This window comes from Lupinus angustifolius, chromosome LG06 (assembly GCF_001865875.1).
Source record: "Lupinus angustifolius cultivar Tanjil chromosome LG06, LupAngTanjil_v1.0, whole genome shotgun sequence".
Classification (NCBI taxonomy): Eukaryota; Viridiplantae; Streptophyta; class Magnoliopsida; order Fabales; family Fabaceae; genus Lupinus; species Lupinus angustifolius.
In genome coordinates this window covers 9,659,239-9,678,278 of record NC_032014.1, presented here as the reverse complement: position 1 = coordinate 9,678,278, position 19,040 = coordinate 9,659,239, and the positions used below count along the sequence as shown (strand labels likewise).

Sequence of the window (19,040 nt, the reverse complement as noted above, 5' to 3'; positions counted from 1 at the left end):
TTCTCACACTTTCATCACCAACAAGGTACCCACTTGTGGTAACAGAAAATGATTCAAGGCAACTCAAAGAGTGAAGCATGATGCCACAGTAGCAATGCACAACATCACAAGTCTCATTTGGTTGCATAAGCACAATTGCTCTCACTTTCAAAGCCTTTCCTAAGTCACTATTCACTAACACATGTTTTTGAATCATCTGGCAAAAGGGGCATGTCATAGGATGTTGTACGGCCTTGTAAAGATGAATGCATTAGGATCGTAGCTCATTAAAGTTTAATGATAATTATAAATCGCTTTTTCATTTTAAAAAATAAAGTTATTTTAACTAAGCCTTATTACATCTTCCTTGGTATCTAGTGCTGGGTAAACTTTGAAGAAAGAATTGTGTACAGCAGTGTTCTATTTTGAGGGCTTTTTGATAAAACTTCTTTCTCCTTGGACTAATTATTGGACATGCTATACAATACAGAATGGAAAATCGCATTTATTTTTTTGTCTTAATCCAATTAAAAATATATTATAAAAACAGAAAATATTGTTTTGCATTATTTGTTCTAATTTGGTTGACTTAAAATATAAGAGATGAATTTTTTTAGTAACTCTCACTTTTTTAGATAAATTAATATGGATTATTACATGATTGAACATTTGCTAAATTAAATTAGAGTAAATTATATTGACATTCAATTCATTGAGTTTTAGTAAAATTATACAAACTACCCTTCACATTTGTACACCTACACAAACCCCCAATTTTTATATATTTTCATTACACTGATAACATCTGCACATAAAATAAATGTAATCTTGTAAACAAAAAATATAATCATGCAATTTAGTTAAACAAAAGATATATTGTGGAGACAAGTCCAAATAATATGAGTCAATATCTTTTTATTATTATTTTGTTTATTAGGATATAATATAAGATCAATTTAAACAACATCTCTTTAGAATTGTTCATGCATTTTGTAACAAAAAATAATAAAAATACATTGATTTGTATATTATTTGGACTTGTTTCCACAATATACCATATTTTGTTTAACTTAATTTCACTTATCACATTTTTAGTTTAAAATATTATATTTATTTCTTAAACACGATGGCTAATGTCATGAAAACATAAAAATTAGGGATTTATGCAGGTGTAAAAAATTGATGGATGATTTGTACGATTTTCCTAAAACACATAAAATTTAGTGTAATTTATTCATTAAATTATATTCTGCTGGGATAGGATGATAAATTCCATAAATATGACCTGAAAGATTAATTCATTGGAAGAATAAACGAAGAACTCTTTACGCCGATGGATACTCTATGAATTGTGGTTAGGGGGTCATAAAGACAATTAGTCAAAGTTGTTGACATAAAAGGGCTTCATGAAGAGGGCACGGGCACCAATACCCAACTTAAAAGCCGAAACAATAGGCTTTTTCATTATTTTAATTTGAGAAATGACATATTTATTTTATTCTTGAATTATATTTGTCACGCATTTCTCAATAAATGTCAGCAATTTCTTTAAATGAGAAATAGTCAAGGCTGTCCTGTTTGCCCTTTATAAATACCCAAAATGTAACAAGGAAAATCCAGTGGTGAATTTTCACATATTCATTTTGAATACTATATCTCATTTTAAGGTAATTTTTAAATAATTCTTATTTTTATATTTACTACTGTACTATGTTTGATGTGATTTGGTGATTGGCATATTTTTGAAGTAACCATCAGTTATTATTAGGGATGGCAACGGGCGCGGAGGAGTATGGATAGTGTTTTTCCATGCCTAAACCGTAATATTTGTGGGTACCCGTACGAGTAGCAGGTATTTACGGGTACCTAACGAGTTTTTAATTTTAATTATATATTTATATAATTTGTAATAATCAATATGTAAAAATAATTGTTACATGAATAATATGATATTTATATAATAAGTTTATTATTATATTCAATATGTGTAATTTATTATGAAATAATAATAAAGTATATGATATATAATCTTAAAATAATAAAAATATATATATAATTTAACTAAAAACTAAATATATAAATTTGCGGATACTCATGGAACAGATATCACAAAGCCCATTCCCGCCCATAAGCTATTGTGGGTACTCATTACGAGTATTTCCACGGGTACCCACGGATCGGGTTTTTTTGCCATCCCTCCTTATTATTATCGTTTTCAGGTTATATGTTGACAAATGGACTCTATTTATCTGGGATTCTATTGTGGGTCTTCCTTTGATGTCATCTGCATTGGGCTATTCAGTCTTTATATTTGTGAATTTCATAATGTTTGATTTCAAAATAATTAATTTTATGATTGATTATTTCATTATAAATTAATTCCTAAATTTCTCAGCTATTAAATTCCTAAATTTCTCGGCTATTAATCAATCACACATCAGTGTATGTATGACTCAAATGATGGTTATTATTATTAAGCCATACATTTTTTATGATATGTCAATATATGTTTAGTTTATAGTTGAAATTAGGACTCATTACTGAGATAAATATTTTTATAGGTTTTTAATTTATTTAATTAAAAATAAATAAAAAATTTACTATTAATTTTTGGGTACCATATGTTATAAATGGTAGACATTTTGCTATCCAAAAACAATGTATCACTCAATGTGTCATTGTTTATAATTGATCAGAAAAATAATTAATTATTAAAATTTTAATTTAAATACATTTTTTCAATCAATTATAATCACTGACACATGAAATGATATACATATCGGGACAACACTCCCAATTTTCTATAGCTAGAGGGGTTGGTAAAGGGATGAAGATTAGATGTCCCAAATAGTGTCTCACTTTATGTTCCAAGTCAATCAGAGTGTTCCATTTTATTACTTTTTGCTTTTAAATTTTTTATATTTTATTTATATATTAATATATAATTGGCTTAGGACAAGGAATGAGACACCGCTAGAGAGATGTGATCCCAAGTAAAGAGGGGCAAGGGATAAAGGAAAATGTTAGTTAGAAGGCATGCGAGTTAACGTGATTGATTATACAAAGTTCAATTCCACAAAATTTTCTCAACCTGAACTGTTCATAATTTTGGGATTGTCACATTCTAGTCCATGATGATGTTAATCAACCAGACCCAAAATATATCCTTAGTGAAGACAATAATACTGAAACCCACAAGTATGTGCCTCTCGTAACTTTTGTTTGCAATTGTAAAATTGTAAGTCTAATAATTTTAAGAAAAATACTAGTAACAAACGACAAAGCCTGCAATTAGTTAATTGAAATACTACCCATACTTCTTTTGCTTTCCTTTTATAGCCTTCCATCTGATAACCCAGAAACCAAAAATCAACTAATTTCACTAACAATAATAAATATAACAATGCACATCAAATGAAGGAGAAAGATCTGTTTATAGATTCATTAAAATTGGTGAATTGAAGCACATAGGCATAGCCATGGCTATCATAAGGAATATAACTAAACAAGGAAAGCGTATATAAACATATTATTCTTCCTTACATAGCATTTGGTGCACAACCATAAGATGATGATACAAAACAAAACCAAAATGTTTTACTTTCCATTCTCCCATCCTATTCTATTATGCTTATAAAACACACAAAATAGATTCAATTCTGTCCTATTTTGACATGTCTCCAAAACATTACCTAATCTTATTTATCAGCCACAAAGTGGACATACAACTAATCCATTCTCATTACAATCACTACACTTCACCATAACACTCCTCCTCCTTTGTTTTTGACCCATATCTTCTTCCTTCACAACTTTGCAACTCCCATTACATTGAAAACAAGGCAAAAACCTCATATCTCCACAACCATCACAAATATCACCAATTTTCTTCCTTGGTAACCCTTCAAGAAGCTCACCCAACAAACCCTCTTCAACCACCTTCAACATTTCCTCAGCTCCACCAATATAGAAACCCTTTACAAAAACCCTTGGAGGAACCATTGCCTCTTTCTCTTTTCCCTTTAGTAACTCCCTCAACTCCTCTTTAAACCCATTATCCATTGAAACATCACGTTCACAAATCAACACACCAAATGCTTCAAAACCTGACCTCACAGCATTGCATGCCTCAAAAGTTCTCCTCACACCCCTCAACGTTGTTGTGTAGATCACCACCCTGTTCTCACCGTTGGGTGGACAAATCCTCTCAAAACGTTTCGCCACTGTTGAAACGGGTTTTTTTGGGTATATTCTAGACCCATTAGTGAAACGATTCGGGTTTGAATTCTCTTTGTTAAAGTTCGAATCTTTGAACGGTTTTGGAGTAGGGAGTGGAGAAAAACGGAAACTTTCTATGTTGTCAAGCCCAGCCATGAGCTCCCAAGAGTTAATGACCTCATCAGGTTCGGAGCGGAGAGGTTTAGGTTCGGACCAGAGGGACTTTGGTTCGGAGAGTGAGGAAGGGAAGCTTAAACGGGATGGTGGGGTTGAAGGGGTGGAGACGGTGGTGGTTCCGGCGGCGGAGGACGGTGGTGGGTCGAGGGTGAGAAGACCATAAGTGGTGGAAGTGAGAGAAACAATGTGGTGACTAAGTGCGGTGCTACCAAGTTGAGTGAACTCGTCTTCATGGTTGAGCAAGTTGGAAGAAACGCAACCCATTGGGCTAAAGTTTCAAACTTTGGTGAGTTTCAAATTTGAAGAGAGAAGAAGAGAGAGATAGAAAGAGAAGAAGAATGGGTGTTGATGATTGATTAATGGGATTAGTAATTAAAATTGGGGATACTTTTTGTGTTGAATTTGATTTTGTTCTTTGTTGGGTTCAATTTTCAAATGACTATGGCCCACTGAATTCGAGCGCTAAAACTTTAATGTTGTTCAACTCAATAACATGTATGGAGCTATGGTTGTTTAAATTATTATCTTGGAATTTGAATGATGGACGGGTGGTAGACATAACAAATAAATACTTGCTTTGGTATCGCAAATATCATTAATGAGTATACTAGCTTGTGTGTGGAGATGTGTATCATATTACAAATGTAATAACAAATTTGTAATATACATATCTTATTTATGTAACAATTAGTTGTATATTGTTAAACTTTTAAAATTTGTTGGGTAAATGTGGATACTCCTACTCCAAATAGTTGTGAGTTTGAGCATAGATAAACACTATTTGTATTAGTCTCATTGTCATCTATATCTTAGATGCTCATGGATCGGAGATGACAATTTTATCAGGTCGAATAGGATTATATTTCATATGGGCCTAAACGGATTTATCCAAAAAACCCAAACATTATTTACACTGATTAAGGGTTTCATTAAGATAAACTCATGTCGGATGGTTTATGGCCTAACCAAACTTGGACCTGATCAAAATGGGATAAGATAACTTGAGCTTTGTTTGAAGTGATTTATTTTATCTAGACTTACTCATTTATTGAGTGGATTTACTTTGTCAACTCTACATATGATAAGTCGAGATTTTAATAATATTATTTTGTTTTCAAATTAATTTAACTCGACTCAATCTTAATTTTTATCACCAATTGGTAGTGGAAGATCAATCTCGTTCAGGATACAAATCATTATAGTCTATTTTGCTTAACAATTCTAATAATGTGTAGTATGGAATAGGATCAAAACAATTGGTTAACATGAGTATAGTGTAAATTTATTTATTATGCATATAACCGAGTTATAAGATTAATGAAATATAACTGAATCAAAATTCACTTTATTTTACTTACGAACTTCATTTATATAATATAAATGAAATACTAACTCAACGACCACTTTAGTTCCTAAAACATTAAATTACTACAAAAGTAGTTCTTGTATTTAATCTTAATCTTGATATTGTATGTGAGGGCAAATATTTTCTACCGGACTAAATTAGGGACAAATTTAATCTTTAAAAGAGCTAATTTGGTTGCAATATTTTTTTGGTACATCGGAAAAGAAAACAGAGAAGAAAAAAACTACAAGATACGGTATAAGTCCATTTGCAGGACGTAGAATGCTCCTGTGGAGACAATAATACTGAAACCCACAAGTATGTGCCTCTCGTAACTTTTGTTTGCAATTGTAAAATTGTAAGTCTAATAATTTTAAGAAAAATACTAGTAACAAACGACAAAGCCTGCAATTAGTTAATTGAAATACTACCCATACTTCTTTTGCTTTCCTTTTATAGCCTTCCATCTGATAACCCAGAAACCAAAAATCAACTAATTTCACTAACAATAATAAATATAACAATGCACATCAAATGAAGGAGAAAGATCTGTTTATAGATTCATTAAAATTGGTGAATTGAAGCACATAGGCATAGCCATGGCTATCATAAGGAATATAACTAAACAAGGAAAGCGTATATAAACATATTATTCTTCCTTACATAGCATTTGGTGCACAACCATAAGATGATGATACAAAACAAAACCAAAATGTTTTACTTTCCATTCTCCCATCCTATTCTATTATGCTTATAAAACACACAAAATAGATTCAATTCTGTCCTATTTTGACATGTCTCCAAAACATTACCTAATCTTATTTATCAGCCACAAAGTGGACATACAACTAATCCATTCTCATTACAATCACTACACTTCACCATAACACTCCTCCTCCTTTGTTTTTGACCCATATCTTCTTCCTTCACAACTTTGCAACTCCCATTACATTGAAAACAAGGCAAAAACCTCATATCTCCACAACCATCACAAATATCACCAATTTTCTTCCTTGGTAACCCTTCAAGAAGCTCACCCAACAAACCCTCTTCAACCACCTTCAACATTTCCTCAGCTCCACCAATATAGAAACCCTTTACAAAAACCCTTGGAGGAACCATTGCCTCTTTCTCTTTTCCCTTTAGTAACTCCCTCAACTCCTCTTTAAACCCATTATCCATTGAAACATCACGTTCACAAATCAACACACCAAATGCTTCAAAACCTGACCTCACAGCATTGCATGCCTCAAAAGTTCTCCTCACACCCCTCAACGTTGTTGTGTAGATCACCACCCTGTTCTCACCGTTGGGTGGACAAATCCTCTCAAAACGTTTCGCCACTGTTGAAACGGGTTTTTTTGGGTATATTCTAGACCCATTAGTGAAACGATTCGGGTTTGAATTCTCTTTGTTAAAGTTCGAATCTTTGAACGGTTTTGGAGTAGGGAGTGGAGAAAAACGGAAACTTTCTATGTTGTCAAGCCCAGCCATGAGCTCCCAAGAGTTAATGACCTCATCAGGTTCGGAGCGGAGAGGTTTAGGTTCGGACCAGAGGGACTTTGGTTCGGAGAGTGAGGAAGGGAAGCTTAAACGGGATGGTGGGGTTGAAGGGGTGGAGACGGTGGTGGTTCCGGCGGCGGAGGACGGTGGTGGGTCGAGGGTGAGAAGACCATAAGTGGTGGAAGTGAGAGAAACAATGTGGTGACTAAGTGCGGTGCTACCAAGTTGAGTGAACTCGTCTTCATGGTTGAGCAAGTTGGAAGAAACGCAACCCATTGGGCTAAAGTTTCAAACTTTGGTGAGTTTCAAATTTGAAGAGAGAAGAAGAGAGAGATAGAAAGAGAAGAAGAATGGGTGTTGATGATTGATTAATGGGATTAGTAATTAAAATTGGGGATACTTTTTGTGTTGAATTTGATTTTGTTCTTTGTTGGGTTCAATTTTCAAATGACTATGGCCCACTGAATTCGAGCGCTAAAACTTTAATGTTGTTCAACTCAATAACATGTATGGAGCTATGGTTGTTTAAATTATTATCTTGGAATTTGAATGATGGACGGGTGGTAGACATAACAAATAAATACTTGCTTTGGTATCGCAAATATCATTAATGAGTATACTAGCTTGTGTGTGGAGATGTGTATCATATTACAAATGTAATAACAAATTTGTAATATACATATCTTATTTATGTAACAATTAGTTGTATATTGTTAAACTTTTAAAATTTGTTGGGTAAATGTGGATACTCCTACTCCAAATAGTTGTGAGTTTGAGCATAGATAAACACTATTTGTATTAGTCTCATTGTCATCTATATCTTAGATGCTCATGGATCGGAGATGACAATTTTATCAGGTCGAATAGGATTATATTTCATATGGGCCTAAACGGATTTATCCAAAAAACCCAAACATTATTTACACTGATTAAGGGTTTCATTAAGATAAACTCATGTCGGATGGTTTATGGCCTAACCAAACTTGGACCTGATCAAAATGGGATAAGATAACTTGAGCTTTGTTTGAAGTGATTTATTTTATCTAGACTTACTCATTTATTGAGTGGATTTACTTTGTCAACTCTACATATGATAAGTCGAGATTTTAATAATATTATTTTGTTTTCAAATTAATTTAACTCGACTCAATCTTAATTTTTATCACCAATTGGTAGTGGAAGATCAATCTCGTTCAGGATACAAATCATTATAGTCTATTTTGCTTAACAATTCTAATAATGTGTAGTATGGAATAGGATCAAAACAATTGGTTAACATGAGTATAGTGTAAATTTATTTATTATGCATATAACCGAGTTATAAGATTAATGAAATATAACTGAATCAAAATTCACTTTATTTTACTTACGAACTTCATTTATATAATATAAATGAAATACTAACTCAACGACCACTTTAGTTCCTAAAACATTAAATTACTACAAAAGTAGTTCTTGTATTTAATCTTAATCTTGATATTGTATGTGAGGGCAAATATTTTCTACCGGACTAAATTAGGGACAAATTTAATCTTTAAAAGAGCTAATTTGGTTGCAATATTTTTTTGGTACATCGGAAAAGAAAACAGAGAAGAAAAAAACTACAAGATACGGTATAAGTCCATTTGCAGGACGTAGAATGCTCCTGTGGATGGCGAGTCCCAAGAAATATGAGAATCATTATGGTTCAATCTAATCTTAGCTAAGAAGTCAGCCAACATGTTTGTCTCTCTGAAAGTATATTGTACACGCACTTCCCAATTCTTATTCAGCAGTTCAAATATATTTTGAAGAACTTGACTCAAATGATTAAGGCGAATCTGCAAATTCTTAGTCACCATATGGATGGGCTCTAGACAACCACTTTCTAGAATTACCATTATAACTCTTGTTCCAAGCCAAACAAAGACCATATTCCAAGTCACCATTTGGTTGCAATGTTTGAAGGGTAAAATTGAATATTAAATCTAAATTTAAAACGTGTCTCTTTTTCGCTAGACAAAGTAAATTCAATTCATACCAACGCATGCTGATGTGGAAGGTAAACCAAATCATTAGCTTCTTCAAAAACCAAGAACCAGCTTAATGGTTGAGTTGTAATTAGACAAAGTAGGAGGAATTTACTAGCAATGTCTTTTGTCTCCATCTATGTACCATTTCATATACTCATCATTTTTCATTGGTCATAAAAATAATATAAAATTAAATATATATTAACTTTATATTTTTTAACTAATGAGAATAAAAAAATACATGGAGTGATATAAAATTTTGGAAAGAAAATGTGACTTCGGAAACTTAGTAGGTATTCCCTCCTTTTATTTATGAACGACATATTTATAAAAGGAAATAAAGTATGTGCTGGTGTAAGGAAAGAAATTATCTCCTCGCACCAATTCATTATTAAATATTTGTGATATTTTATTTTTTGTTTTCTTATTTATTTTAAAAATAGGTAAAAAGTAGTCACATGTCATTGCATAACTAGTGTCAGGAGAGAAGTTATCTCCTCACATAGATGTGTCAAAACGGACTACCCGGACGGGTTTGGGCTAAACCAGATCGGGCTAAAAAGCCCGGATATAATTTATACATATCAAATTATAGCTCAAATCCGTTCTAAGCGAGTTGCGAGTTGCGGGTTGTGGCGGGCCGACCCACATAAACTAGTTTTTTTTTTAATTTTAATATATTTAATCTATTTTAAAATATATATATTATTTGATTTAACATATAACTATTTTAACGCATTTGTTATGCCAAAAAATGCAACCAAAATTATAGATCTAATGCATTGTGTTCGAGTCAAGACATGATGTTAAGTCCACGTGTATGATATTTAACACAACTCTTTTATCAAATCTCTCATTTCTATTGGAATTTCACTTTCTAACACAATATAGTTTGTAACTTCACTTTAATATATAAATATTTGGATACTATCAAAAATATTATATTTTGTACATTCTTTATCAACACTTTTATTGTGAACTATTATATTAAATTTAGTTGTGTAAAGTTCTCTATAGTAAACAATTATGTTAATTTTAGTTTTGTTGTAAACGTTATTTTCTTTATTATGTTTTTGTTTAAAAGTTAAATCTAACTAACACACAATAACACAATATTTATTATCTATTTTTATTATAAGTTATTTTGTAAATTTTCACTTATTACCAAGCCAAAGGTCCCAAAATAAGTTAAAACAAATAAGTAAACGGGTAGCCCGAACCCGCCTAGGTAAGCCCGGTCCGAGCCCATATTTAATATAGTCCGATCGGGCCGGGCTAAAAAATCCGGATTCTATAAAAAGTACTTAATATAATACTCAAGCCCTATAAATTATCGGGCTTTGACAGGCCAGCCCGATTGGGCCCACCCATTTTGACAGCTTTATCCTCACAACAGGAGATACTTTATCCTCATTTATAAATGGGTGCATAATTTGGACATTATCAATCCCCTCAAACCAAACACAGCGTTGGACATTATCAATTGCCAACATGCTAACAGTTTCATGTAATCTAGTATGAGAAGGAAAAAAACTAATGTAAGTAGGACAGCCCATCTTTGTTGTTTCATGATAAATAATGAGTAATACATACTAACTGAGAGTCTAGTGCACTGAGTCACCCCTTTTAATACATATCGGGTTTCCACACACAAATAAATACTTAATTACAAAGAATACAGTATTAATACAAAGTGGGCAGTTCATGACAATAGAGTATCAAAGTCAGGTTCTAGCAGAAACAACTAGGAGGGTTTCTATGCTGTGCTTCAAAACACCATGACCTTGCCACCTTTTTTTTCTCTTTGTGGAGAGGACCAGAGTATGGAAAATTAGATCAAAATTACTAATAAGGCTCGAACTAAGCATGAAGAGAAGCAAGATTCTTTGTCAATTCATGTACTGCTTCGTTGACCTCCGTAATTGGCGCCGTCTAATGCAAAAAGAATACGATGAAAATAAATGACAGAAATGTAGTTTAATGATTGAATTGCAATCTTACCTATCAGTTTTAAAAACAAAAACAAAGCAAAAAAAACATAAGATGGAAAGTGTAAATTTGAATGTTTGGCTGTTGCTATATACACAAACTCCAATATCAAGGTATGTAAGATGGATGTTGAAAATCTCAAGAACATACTGCCAGATCTCATTTTCAAAACATTAGCTATTTCCTTTTCAATCCAACATAACAATTGAAAAAATAATCAAAGAGCCATGCATTTGAAAAGATATAAAGATATAGTTACCTACCTTCGAATCTTTACTTTGCTTTACATCTATACACTTTGAACCACTAATGCTGGAACTCTTCAACAGGCTATGTGTGCTGTTGTTTGTCTTGGAGGATCCATTTTGTGCATTTCCAGAATCCGTCACATCAGACTCTGGGGAACTCTGAAGATTTGATCCACTTGGCTTTTCACAATTGTTCTGATTATTTTCAACTTTGGAAGAAACAACTCGCTCTCTGGGATAAGTGAAATTAAAATAATCAATGCATATGAAGAAAACCAGAGAAAAGGTTCATAGGCTTATCCAACAACCTCGTTTGAACAGACATAAAGGACTACGATTTAAAACACAAGAGGTAATAGCAACAACAAGAACCATAAAAGCCTTCTTGCTGGGATTGGCTACATGGATCATAAGTCATGACAATGTTCCACTAAAAACCAAAACTGTCGAATGACCATTTAGGTCTAATGGTTTCACCTCGAGTTTTCATTGATCTACCTCTCCTACCTCGGCTTCTATTGGTCTTCTCATATGTCTTCAAAGTTCAAACCATATCATGCATGATTCAACTTTTTTCTCAATAGGGGCCACTATGACTTCCCCTCTAATACATTCATTAACGATCTTATCTTTTCTTGGGTCCACTAATTTAACACAGCATTCTCATCCCTGCCACACTTTTCTTATGCTCATATTGACACTTAACTCCCGAACATTTTAATGCAATAAAGCATGAGAATAATAAAACAAATTAAATCTCTAAAAGAAAAAGACAAAGACTCTTGTTAATTTTTTGATTGTGCAAGTCGGCAATCCAGCATTTGAAAAAGTTCACCTAGCCTAGACCTAGAAAATACTACAGATCCAAGGCTAGAACTGCCAAGAGACCAAGATGTCTTTGACCAACACTTACCTAGGTAAGGAGGCATGCTGTCTCTGCAACGGGGAGCTTCGCTGACCTTTGCCATAATGCTCTTCAAGATGTGCAAACTGTCGCTTGAACAGATCAACCCCACTATGCAATAAGATAATATATAATTACCAACTGATAAGTGATAACTAAAACATCCAAAACTTCAATTTCAAAGAACGCGGTATAATAATTCTTAGATGACATGCAAAACACAGGAAATTAACCATCTGCAAAGGATGAGCATTAACAAAAATTGATATTCAGGAGGAATTAAAGTTCTAATAGTATGCCAAATTAAACAAGCATGTCAGAGTCTTGCTAACGAAGCACTAGTTCTGCACAGAAAGTTGTGTGTGTGGGTTGGGGGTTTCTCCAACAGAATTTTAGTACAACAACAAGAATTACACAGGGGCTCTAATAATAATTATAATAGATTAAAAAAAATACGTACAGTGAAAATCATTTAGTATAAATTGGTTTAATATCTAATTTCAATAATGAAAGACCACACCTTGTGACGGGACAGATAAAATGTCAAGCATATATTAGCACATCTACCTTGGATACATAAAGCTGGTTAAATCTCCACCATTAAGATATTCCTGAAGCATCTGGGGATGGTACTCCAAAATCTGTTTGCTCCAAATGTATAACAAATTATTATTACCATAGCAAAGAGAAGACAATAGTTTGAAGCAGGAGTGACCAAAATGTATGGTCATACCTCTCGATAAATCAACTCTCTAACATCATCTTTGGTCAATCTCCTTCTCTCAAACTCAAACTCAAGTTTTGAAATTGGTTGAGTGGATGGTTCACAATCAATGTTCGATAGACCATTGAAGTAAGGATCAGCTAATGCCTGCAATGACAAGCATAACATAAAATAATGAAATTTCCACCTTGGTAACTATCAAAGAAATATCCCTCTCGGTAATTATTAGGGTGATAGAAGATCAACCTCCTCAGCTGTTGGACGATCTTTGGGATTAAACGCAAGTAGGCGCTCCAGCAAAGAAAGAGCCAGCGGATCTGCTTTTGGAAATTTTTGAGATAATGGAACTGGTTGCTTTTTTCGCATGTTACTAAGATACCTTTTAGCTTTCTCATTTCGAATCTGTAAAAATTAAGAAGAAGAATTATATGCAAGAGTAGAAAACTGGGATGAGGAAGTAAAATTAAGCCTGAAAGGTATTTATTTAAACAAACCATAAGAAGGTATATATTTAAAACATACTACAGGAAGAATTATGAAGAAGGACTAGTAGAAGTTGAAAATTAATATCATTCCACCATGTCACAAACTTGCCTATAGATTTAGAAAACTGGAAAGCAGATTTTGATAAACTAACCCTTGCAATGGACTCAGCAGGAGGAGTGCCAAGCAAATCAGTCATGAGATCCAACTGATGCACCACATTTTTCCCACGAAACAATGGCTTTCCAATGAGCATTTCTGCAAATATGCATCCAATGCTCCAAATATCAACTGCGGGGGTATACTGCAAAAGACAAGGATTTTGAAATAGTACATATTTCAGTACTTTTAAGCGAATTTACCTTCTTATATTGCAGACAACTTGAAGTGTATTTAACTTCTTATAACAATCAACTTCAAATGTATTTAACTTCTTATATCATACACAGCTTTAAGTGTATTTAACTCCTTATACGATATCATACACAACCCAAATAAAGGTATTGTCAAAGAAGAAAAGAATCTTACTTTTGAGAAAAAAGAACCACATAGTTCGGGCGCACGGTACCACCGAGTTGCGACATAGTCCTTTGTAAAAGTACACAAGTTTAGTCAGTTAGAGATATCAAGATTGCAATATGAATTCCCTACCTAACATCTTAAAAGGCCAAACATAATTGACATGATATGCGCAATAAGAGTGCTTACAGTCCAGAATATAGCTGACGGAGCATCATTAAATGAAACCCGAGCAAGCCCAAAATCACATATCTTTAGTTTGCAATCAGCATTAACAAGAATATTTTTTGGCTTCAAATCACGATGAAACACATTTGCTGCAAGATAAAAACTATGTTAGTTTTTTAGGTATAATCAAGGGCATTCTCTCACTCTATGGGTAATGAACTAATCCCTTTTGGGATACGTGGATGTCCCTCCCAACAAGTGTTGCTCCTAGGAGTCGAACTTTGACCTTTTTGATCTATTTGAGGATCCAGTGAGACCTTACACCACTAGACTATCGTCTTGTTGGTAATAATATGTTAGTTTAGTATATGTATTTGAAAGGTGAAGGACCTAATTAGAAGGATACCTGTATGTATATATTTCAAGCCCCGAAGAAGTTGGTACAAGAAAAATTGGTGGTGCTCAGGAGTAAGATCATCATTTGCCTTAATTACTTGATGAAGGTCAGATTCCATCAACTCAAACACAACATAGATATCCCTGAACTCTCTCCGTGAAGGAGGAAGCATGATATGCTTAATTTCTACAATATCCGGATGTCTGAGCAACCGAAGGAGTTTAATTTCTCTTAGGATCCGTGTGGCATCTGATACATGTTCAAAAACATCATTAATTTTCTTGATTGCAACCTTTTCACCAGTATGAATGTCAACGGCAGAACCCACAACACCATAACTTCCTTTTCCAACGACTTCTAGGATCTCATATTGACTTGCCTCTCCATACTCAGTAAAAAACTCTGCTTCTGGTGCACCCTGTTTGATAACCGAAAACCATTATGTAATATTGGTGAAGCATATGTGCTGGAAACATAATCTGAAGAGCGAAGACATCAAAAGTATGGGCTCTCTTCTTATGGCCAAATGCAAAATCTATGGTAACATGTAAGCACAGAGATGCAGGAAGCCACAGAAAATCCACTAGGAGAAGAGACATTCTACCAAATCCACAAATACTGACAATGCCATGAAATTGAGGTTAAACAAAAGGCCATGTATGATAGCAGGTCAAACATTACCTAACTCTATAGAACACACCATCAAACTATTGTTTAAGATAACTACACGGTAATTAATCAACATCAATATCGTTACTCTTTTCGTCATTGCTACCTCTTACCAGTAACGAAAGCAATTACAATCTCCACCATCAGCATCAAACAACACTTTACATCCTATCCCTATCCTTTCACATATTCCCAAACAAAACTCCATCCTTCATGGGGCACAACACCAATATAGCTTAACCATTATTTTTAGATGCAGACACACAAAAACAACAATATTTTTGTCTGAAACTCTCGATGTTCAAAAATTAGTTTGGACTCTGATTAATCTGAGTCGAGAAAGCTTTGTCAGCGCATATTTTTCCATTAACAAAACTCAATCCTGAAACCTCATGAGTGAACTAATCCTAATCACTCTATTCAACATCGTTTCTTAAGCAAAAACAACGATATGAGTCAATTAATTCATTATACAATTAAACAAAACAACATCAAACGAGCATAAAAAACAAGAGAAGAAAAAACTTGAGCAGTACCCAGAAAGCTAAACAATAAAATACACAAGAAAACAGAACCAGATCACATTAAAACACAAAAACCAGATAACCCCACAATCAAAAAGCTTGATCTCGATATTCAGAATTAAGAAAAAAGGAACCTTTTTGTGAGAATCCATGGAAGAAGCATGAGGAACAAAGAGGGTAGCCGTAGGTACTTTGATATGTTTCAAAGCAGAGTGATCAGAGTCTTCCTCAGGGGTAAGATCAGTATCGTGATTAGGAATAGAGGCTAATTGAGAACGCAAATCTTTGACTAAAATGGCATTGTTGTTTTTGTTGGAAACGTATTCATCGGAACGAGAGTTAGTAGTAGTAGTAGCCGAAGAAGAAGAAGAAGAAGAACGTTGTTGTCGATTAAAGAAGCGACGAATCCATTCAACGAGTGTTCCCCCACCGCCCATATAAGTATTTAGATGAAAAATGTAGTTCAGTTATGCGAACACAACACCACTTTCTTCGCCTTTGACTCTACGCCACTCCAATGCACCATTTTCCATTATACATAGTGTTAATATATATTTAATTAATTTATATTTTATACAATAATAAATGATAAGTTAACGATTCCTATAGTAAAGGGTTTGACTTTTAGAAGTAAATTGGTTGGAAGAGATATATACAAATTTTAAAAGAGATGTATTCTTTATCTAAAAAAGTGAGGGAAAATCCTTAGTAGTACCAAAAGAATGATAAGTTAAAATATATTCGAAAATGATGGAGTGGCATGGCCAATCTGATCGATTACCAAACTGAAAAATGGTTATGGCTTGTAGTCTTAATTGAATGAGAGTTGATCTGCTTTGTACTGATGAAATTCTAATATGATTCTATTAAACTCGATTAAACCATAATAATTTGGGAAGTAAATGGGATGATTTACTTCAAATTTAAAAGTTCAAAACACTATTCTAATAGTTTGTTTTAACCTCGTTAAAAAATAGAAAAGTATTACTTCAATATAATTAAATATATAAATATATATTTATAAATAAAATGTTGTTTTTATTATCTAAATATTTTTTAGTAAAATGTTGTTTTTGAGAATGTGTATGATACTATGATACCATGTACCAATTATTTTTTAAAGTAGAACATTAGTTAAATATACATTAATGAAATGGGGCATGTTTTAAGAATTGTTTGTTTCAATCAATGTGTCTTAGCCCGGACGGTTGGGAGTATAGAGGCAGAATGTTATAGAGAGAGAGAATGAGTAAGTCCTGAATATTTAAGTAACAAAGGTGGCATAAGTTATTAATATATAATTGGAATGCTACTAAGGACTTGGTTCAAGTGGTATATGCTTAATTTCTTTTAAACAAGGTCTTGAGTTCGAGTTTTGTGGATGAAAAATGTCTGTTGGGAGAATTAGTCTCACATATATGTGGATGTTCCCGGTTCAGATCATGTGGGAAATTAAAAAATATAATTGGGATGCTAAGATAATATGTATCATTTTATCTTAACTAACTTTTTTGCTTCAGTATCCTCATACCGTAGGTAATCATATCTGAGTCGGAATATCTACAGATGTATTGAGCTAACTTTCCCAATAATTATTTTTTCATCCACAAGACTCGAACCCAAGAACTTGCTTAAGGGAATTAAACATGTACTATTTGAACCAACACATATTGGATGCGTTCTACTAAACTGGTAAAATTGAAATGAAAAAAATGTGATACATTCAATTTCATGATTGGAAAAATATTACTTTTGAATCACTTAACTATTCTAAAGATTAAGAAACCACAAGAATCAAATCACATATTACAAAATTCCTAAATTCAATGATGCTCGAACAAGTAACGAACAGAGTCCTAAATTTAATCAGAACTATAATTTAAGAAATTCAATTGATTCAACTTTAATTTTAAAAAAATAACATTATAAAACAATTATATGAGAGAATATTGGTACAAGTATGTAGGCCGCTTTTTTTAACCATAATGATTGCTTTTTTAGTTTGAAACCTGTGAGATTTAGAATTTGTTTATATTCTAAGTTTCATCTAACATGGATGACAAGTATGTATGAGTATGCTTTCAAATTGCTTGTATGATGTGATCAAGAATTAAAGATATTTTTGCCATCTATAGCATACAATCATTGGGGTCTCTTTCTATGGCTCCAAAATAATTTTGGAAACGTATCACAAAAATACAAAAATGGGAAATATGGGCAAGATATCCTAACGTGGAAGCTTATTTATATATAATTAGTGTGTCGACCAATATTCCATGCCGATTGACTCGCATTTTTATTTTTTTCTGATATAGAATGTATCATCTCTATGTTATACTATTTAAGAAAAAACTATTTAAATATAAAAAGGGAAATATACGAGCTCAATAGAGAGTAAAAATATAAATAAAAGAATGTGTGGAAGATAATAATATATTAATATAAAAATGAAAGCAATGAAAATAATAAGAGGAAGTTATTTCTTGTTTTGGCTATATATATTTTTAATAGAAATGTATTTTTAAGAATGTTAAGGAATAGGCCCAGATGGCTGGTCACATAACCCATTACACGTGGAAACATATGTTTTTTTAGAAATTGGTTTGGTTTGGTTTTGAAAGTTGAAACCAAATCAATCCATTGAACCAAAAGAATTAACCAAAAGAATACAAATACCTCCCTTAGTTTACAAATACTAAGTTGCTATATGTTTCACTTATAAGCAAACTGTTGAGAATGCTTGAAATATGTTATTGTATTAGTTTTATATTGTCTAGCATTAGACTAGAATATAGTAATTAATGTTATATATTGGACTTAGATTCCTTGTTATAATGTGCAATAGACACAATAGAAACACCTCATGGGCAGGTGGGCCCATGGATGTGTTAGGGTTTGTAATTCATATTTTCTAATAATATATTGGTAGCCGCTCAGCGCTCCCGGGATGTAGGCACAAGTGACTGAACCTCGTTAACAAATTCTCTTGTTTCTTCTCTTCTATTTACTCTTATGTACTTTATTTGATTCGCTTCCGCTGCACCAACAAAAAAATCATCTCATAACAAACAAAAGAAATTCAATACTAAAATGTTGTAAAGATTAAGGTTGTACTTCATTCAAATCATAATAGTATATTATTCATTTTGATAATGTTAGAATAATAGGAACTTCTGGATTT

General features: G+C 32.9%; 3 protein-coding genes across 5 annotated transcripts; all 3 read right to left on the bottom strand.

Annotated features, from left to right (window-relative positions):
- LOC109349696 (uncharacterized protein At5g39865-like) lies at window positions 3,395-4,754 on the bottom strand. Its single transcript, XM_019590609.1, has one exon. The coding sequence runs from the start codon at window positions 4,636-4,638 to the stop codon at window positions 3,685-3,687; it is 954 nt and encodes a 317-aa protein (XP_019446154.1). The 5' UTR covers window positions 4,639-4,754; the 3' UTR covers window positions 3,395-3,684.
- Window positions 6,255-7,615, bottom strand: LOC109349697 (uncharacterized protein At3g28850-like). 2 transcript variants are annotated; one of them, XM_019590611.1, is made up of 2 exons: window positions 7,215-7,614; window positions 6,255-6,995 (listed from the first exon to the last, which is right to left on the bottom strand). In XM_019590611.1, exons 1-2 carry the CDS (start codon window positions 7,496-7,498, stop codon window positions 6,545-6,547), a joined length of 735 nt encoding a protein of 244 aa, XP_019446156.1. In that variant the 5' UTR covers window positions 7,499-7,614; the 3' UTR covers window positions 6,255-6,544. The 2 variants fall into 2 exon arrangements, with proteins under 2 accessions (XP_019446156.1, XP_019446155.1); XM_019590610.1 differs by having other exon boundaries at window positions 6,255-7,615.
- On the bottom strand, window positions 10,806-16,376 carry LOC109349694 (mitogen-activated protein kinase 9-like). 2 transcript variants are annotated; one of them, XM_019590607.1, is made up of 11 exons: window positions 15,994-16,376; window positions 14,676-15,084; window positions 14,291-14,418; window positions 14,111-14,170; window positions 13,737-13,886; window positions 13,346-13,501; window positions 13,109-13,246; window positions 12,943-13,016; window positions 12,385-12,486; window positions 11,487-11,703; window positions 10,806-11,166 (listed from the first exon to the last, which is right to left on the bottom strand). In XM_019590607.1, the coding sequence occupies exons 1-11, from the start codon at window positions 16,294-16,296 to the stop codon at window positions 11,095-11,097; spliced, it is 1,809 nt and encodes a 602-aa protein (XP_019446152.1). In that variant the 5' UTR covers window positions 16,297-16,376; the 3' UTR covers window positions 10,806-11,094. The 2 variants fall into 2 exon arrangements, with proteins under 2 accessions (XP_019446152.1, XP_019446153.1); XM_019590608.1 differs by having other exon boundaries at window positions 16,051-16,376.